The sequence below is a fragment of the Xyrauchen texanus genome, chromosome 27 (assembly GCF_025860055.1).
Source record: "Xyrauchen texanus isolate HMW12.3.18 chromosome 27, RBS_HiC_50CHRs, whole genome shotgun sequence".
Lineage (NCBI taxonomy): Eukaryota > Metazoa > Chordata > Actinopteri > Cypriniformes > Catostomidae > Xyrauchen > Xyrauchen texanus.
The window spans coordinates 2,831,655-2,837,654 of NC_068302.1; the positions used below are offsets into that span (position 1 = coordinate 2,831,655).

The 6,000-nt window shown below is 33.5% G+C and overlaps 1 protein-coding gene across 2 annotated transcripts in view; it reads right to left on the minus strand.

Moving 5' to 3' along the window:
* Positions 1-2,899, minus strand: part of nadka (NAD kinase a) — a 34,330-nt gene extending 31,431 nt beyond the window's left edge. The window contains exons 1-2 of one of the 2 annotated variants that reach the window (XM_052093902.1): positions 2,679-2,899; positions 1,676-1,854 (exon numbers count right to left, since the gene is read on the minus strand). In XM_052093902.1, the coding sequence (XP_051949862.1) occupies positions 1,676-1,854 (179 nt within the window). In that variant the 5' untranslated portion in view covers positions 2,679-2,899. Of the gene's footprint in view, positions 1-1,675; positions 1,855-2,527 lie in introns of both variants that reach the window. The other variant, XM_052093901.1, reaches the window with a different exon arrangement.
* Between the last annotated feature and the right edge of the window lie 3,101 nt (positions 2,900-6,000).

Sequence of the window (6,000 nt, forward strand, 5' to 3'; positions counted from 1 at the left end):
GCTTCTCTGGAGGTGTGAAGCTGCACAAAAATATAATACATAATAAAGGCTCAATTTAAATGGAAAAAATTTGACAGAGATACATCACTACTGTAGTTATGTAATATTTACTGTAATAATAATAATAATAATGAATAATAGTACTTCTATTAATAAACCAACAATAATTGTATTATATTCAAGCAATATCTCACATCAGTGATGCACTGTGTATTTTCGATTGTACTGTGAGGATCTGTATAAAAGCACTTCATTTGATAAAAAGAATGCAATTTTATGTCGAAATGAATCATTCCATTTTCATTTAATTTAAGTTTTATAGTAGGGCTTGAAAATGTACATTTCTGAGATAAATAGTTTACTGTAAACGCGTTTAAGAACAATTACGTTAATAAATGCAGTATCCATGTTTTTTCACTTCCTGAAACTTCACTAATGTTTGTCCCCACTTCCTATGGCTAAAATTGACATATATTGACATACAGGTGGTACATGTTCGACTCGACTGCACATCCAAGCAGATAAATTTATTGTGTGGAGCAGTGCACGCTATATACTGGTTTTGCCGATTAATCGGCAACAAAGATTTCTGGAACTATTGGTTATCGGATAAGAATCCACACCGTTGTGTCCGGTGCTGGAGCGGCTGGGTAGGGCCCACTGTCATTATACACTACAGTATGAAAGCGGCCTCTAGAGGCGAAATAAAAACTATCACTGATGCCTCAAGGTGGTTGTTTTGACACGCGAGACTGTACGTTGAATGCAGCGGAACACTGCACGGAGCAGAAAAGTGCAGATTTAAAACACCAACAACTAAAACGTATGTATTACAGTACATGTTGTCATATCATTATAATGTAATCAATTTCTCGAATAGATGCTGCATTAAGAGAGAACAGCAGTATGTTTGCAGACAATGCTGAGAGGATGGCAACATTAAAGCTAACCTCAAGCGGTTAGAATAATATGACCAAAAATGTATTCCCATCTATTTGCATTAGTTTATATCTAGTCATGTATATTTAAAGGTAGTGAGAGAAAAATATCTTCATGCAGTCAATACGTATCCTCACACTAATACATGTGCGTGAAAGAGACTGAATAGCAGCCAGAGAAAATAATCATTCTGAGATTTTAACATTTCAATATTTCAGCAAATTAAACATCAGCATTCAATATGTTTTTTATCTGTATGTATAGTGACATTGAAAGAGCTAAACATTTTGATTTTTTTTTTTTATCATGTCTTTTGAATTACAGTAGCTAAAAGGTCAGCTATTTTGGGTTTGTTTAAAGTGATTTTTGTTTTTTGAGAAATTCTCTTTTTTTGAGAAGTTTTGATAATTTTGTGACATTTAAAAAAATACTTTTTTGATGATGTCTTGTGAGGAACAGTTGCTAAAATATAAACACACTGTCCTCCAATCATCAGTATCACAATGTATATACAACAAAATACAGGTATCGGAGAGTATCTAAAAAGAAAGCATCAGTAATCCTTCTCCAAAATGTGTTTTTATTTTATTTCAAACACTTTAAATGGTTACCTTTCACCTTCTCAACTGATTTGACAGACACATTAAGAGATAAGAGGATTAAAGGCTTTGGTTAAGTCTATCTGTAATCTAGTCAAAGCCTAACTTTAGTCTGGATGCTGTCAGTGTTGTTTTACCTGAACTTGGCAGAGTTGTGCGCTGTTGGTGTCGACATGCTCCTGGCTTTAGTTCTGGTCTGCAACACTTTTCCACGGAATGGCTCCTCACCACCATCACAGGACGGGCAGCAGTACGGAAGCAATTCTGTGCTCGGATCCGACTTCAGCGTCCAGTTAGACCCTCCAGAATTCTCCATCTGGATGCAGCAGGTGGAAAACACAGTAAGATATGAGTGACAGTTGACAAACACCGTTGAGCTTCTTGTCACCCTTTCACAACACACAAAGTGCAACATTTATGAACAGAGATGGGGAAATTACACAACACAGAGAGCAACAATCTTCCGCATTCATCCAAGAAAAAACAGGCCTAGGGAATATTTTCTACACTGATTTTTGGAGAAAATCTGTGGATTTCCGCAGGATGCATTTAATCAATGTATTCCGAACATAGTTTGTAACTGAGTTTATATACTATTCACATCAAAAAATATAAAAACAAAAGGCTGTCCTTTAGGTCACACTTTAATCTGAGGACTAATAAAGCATCCACAGACCAAGCTGAAAGTTCAAACTGTTTGTAATTGAGCAGAAACTCTTTTATTCTGAGCTTGTGATTTAATAAAAGCTGCATGATGACAGTCGGTTTCGTGTTTGAGTTTAGTGAAGCAGTTATGATGACCCATATACAAATGTGCCAAAGAACATAAGACAAAACAGATCAAAAATTGACAAAGCATAACCCCGTTTTTATCTAGGTTTTGAGACACTGCTTATGAAATAAAGAGTCTGTGTAATACATTTACTTGCTTTATCATCTAATTTCACTAACTATAACGACATAGAAAATATGTTAAATTAAATACTTACGATATTTTACAACATTTCCGGTAAATTGACAAACACTGTATATTTCGATGTCATATCAGTACTTCTTCGGTTGGGAGAATAAATGATGAAACAAGGCTTTAGTGGCAGGTTTAGTGTGTTAGCCGCTAACGAGTCAGCTGACTAGCATTACCTCACACGGGCCTGATCTCTTCAAATGCACACGAACTGCAGCGATTGCACTATATGAGAATGACTACAACAAGCGTTATCCCCATTGACTCTGAATGGACGCTATCGATACTTTCATGGCTATCTACTGAGGCGGGGCGGACTGAGGGATAACCGGTTCAACAGTCTCTCTTCAGCTGTCATCTGTAGTATGAACGATCAGAGCGCTTCCTTGAGGCGACGTCAAAGCTCTGCGCTCACTGGAGCATTCTGATAGGCGGTTGTCTTATATATGTACAATACGTAGCGTATCTTTCGCTCATTAGACCGAGCTGATTGGCTGGAAAGCAAAGTCCGGTGCCGAATGACCGATGTTCTGGGGTTTCTAAAATGTAGAGTTGCACCAGGAGGAGCATACATGAATATTCACGAGTTTCCTGATTCGTTAGTTAATTACGTTTCAGAAGTTAAATTTAAACTATATCATCATGTTTTCACAATAACTTAAAGATTGTGTTTTATTCAGAATGATTACAGGCATTGATTTTTTCAGGTATTGTAAGGAAGTAACTCCATCGGTCACTCCAAGTAAATAAATGAACCAACAGCCATTAAGTATTCCGGTTGTATTGCTCTTTATTTTCCCTTGTGACGCTTTAAAACTGTGTTGTTGTATAATTTGTCATAAATGTATCTTTGGTAGCATAATAACATTTCTGTTGTGAGTATTCTGTGCCATTCCTTAATCTCTTGCTTGTTTGGTAAATAACTTAAACAGGCTACGATGCATTTATTCTTGAAATCAAAATCAAATTTATGTATAGAGCTCAGTGATGTATAATAAAAGGCAAAACATACAAGCATAAAATCAAATATACATACATACAATACAAAGAATGTATTATAAATATTTATGAAACACATTGCATTGTATTATTCTTATTATTAGGGTTTTGTTTTGTGTCATTGCTTTGGTGCTACTTTCAGAAGTGGTTCATTGTCAAAACTTTTAATACAAAACCACAAATTGATCACACAGCTAGTCATTCTTTCAAACCCTGATCTCATGCTTTCATCACAGTTATTCTTTCCACATAATCATTGTTTCAAAACACAAGACACTGTAAAATACAATGAGAAAGTCTCTGGTTAATCACAAAAACAAAACGGTATGATCTTTTTTTCAAATGAGTACTTTAAACAATCCGTTAATTCAACTGGTTCCAATGCAAGATACATGTTTCAAATCACCCTTGGTGCTGAATAAAAGAAGCAACTCTACTATCATATAAACAGTCATCACAATGTGCATTACACTTCCATTATCTAACCAAACTGGCAAAATCCATTATGCTTAACATATTTGTCCAATACACAGTATGATCAAATAAAACATCAAAAGTTGTTCATGCAAATATATATATACACTGGCGGCCAAAAGTTTGGAATAATGTACAGAGGTTGCTGTTTCGGAAGGAGATTGGTACTTTAATTCACCAAAGTGGCATTCAACTGATCACAAAGTATAGTCAGGACATTACTGATGTAAAACAGCACCATTTGAAAAAGTCATTTTTGATCAAATCTAGACAGCAGCATCACTCCAACATCTTATCCTTGAGTAATCATGCTAAATTGATCATTTGGTTCTGGAAAATCACTTGCCATTATATCAAACACAGTTGTAAGATATTTGGTTTGTTAAATTAAGCTTAACATTGTTTTTGTGTTTGTTTTATAGCTTTCTCTAGAAATTCGTCAGTCAATCATTGTTTTGAGGAATGAACACTATACAATGCTTGAAATTGCCAAAAGCTAAAGATTTCATACAAAGGTGTACACTACAGTCTTCAAAGACAAAGAACAACTGACTCTAACAAGGACAGAAAGAGATGTGTAAGACCAGATGTACAACTAAACAAGAGGATAAGTACATCAGAGTCTCTAGTTTGAGAAATAGACGCCTCACATGTCCTCCGCTGACAGCTTCATTGAATTCTACCCGCTCAACACCAGTTTCATGTACAACAGTAAAGAGAAGACTCAGGGGTGCAGGACTTATGGGAAGAATTGCAAAGAAAAAGGCACTTTTGAAACAGAAATAGTCATTTTTACCACTAGCGCTGTATAAATGACACTATTGTTAATAAATTATTGTTAAGATATTCAAACATACAGTGTTTTTATAACAGATAAATGGCATACATAAAAAAAATAATACATAGGAGTGCATTTTAAACCTTTCACAACTCAAATATTTAAAAGATTGTTTCACTTTCATGGTAATTTTGTATGAAAGACATTATTACATAATCTTTTTTAAAGAGAAAATCAGGCTTGATCTGGGTCTGAAATCGCCCACTATACATACATACATACATATATATATATATATATATATAAGTTTATAATGTGCAATTAAATGTTTTACTGTACATTACACTGGCATTTTGTGTTTTATTTTTTTACAGTAATAATAATAAAAAAAATAATCATAATACGACGATCATAATACAATTAATCTTTATACAATTGTTCATTAGTTATTATTATTACATTAATGATAAATAGAAAATAATTCAACACACTGTCATGTATAGGCTATGTATATTTTTCATAAAAAGATAATAGAACTGTTTAGAATAATAGAATATGTCATTAAAGATAAGAAAGAGTGAAAACGCTACTGTCTTATATTTTATTTAAAATATATATAAAATATATATATATATATTTTAAAAACAACAAAACAAAAACTAACACAAGTGCACGAGCACACATTTTCGCGGGGTTCTTCTTGACGCAAAAATGTACTGCGTCTTATATACAGTGCATCCGGAAAGTGAATCTTATTTTCCTGAGAAGAAGAAGGAGCAACAACTTTGAGGCGTGCGTTGTTAGCTCGTCGACGCCACCCATTGGTAAGAAGTTATTAAGCAAAATACATTCAGCTGAAAACTAAATAACTGAAGATTGGATTCATTGAACTCCAGGAACATTTCTTACAGGGTAATTAAAAACTTAGACTTCAGATTTTAGTTGGATATATTTTGTTTACATAAAATAAACTAATAAAATATAATGCTTAAATCTGATGTTAATAATACACTGATGTCAGTGTATCATTTGTGTATTTTATGTTTTTATTAATAACCTTTATATATATATATATATATATATATATATATATATATATATATATAGATAGATAGATAGATAGATAGATAGATAGATAGATAGATAGATAGATAGATAGATAGATAGATATAGATATATATATGTGTGTGTATATTAGTTTGGGACCCCAAATCCTTACTGTCAGCTGAAACGACAAGTGACCTGAG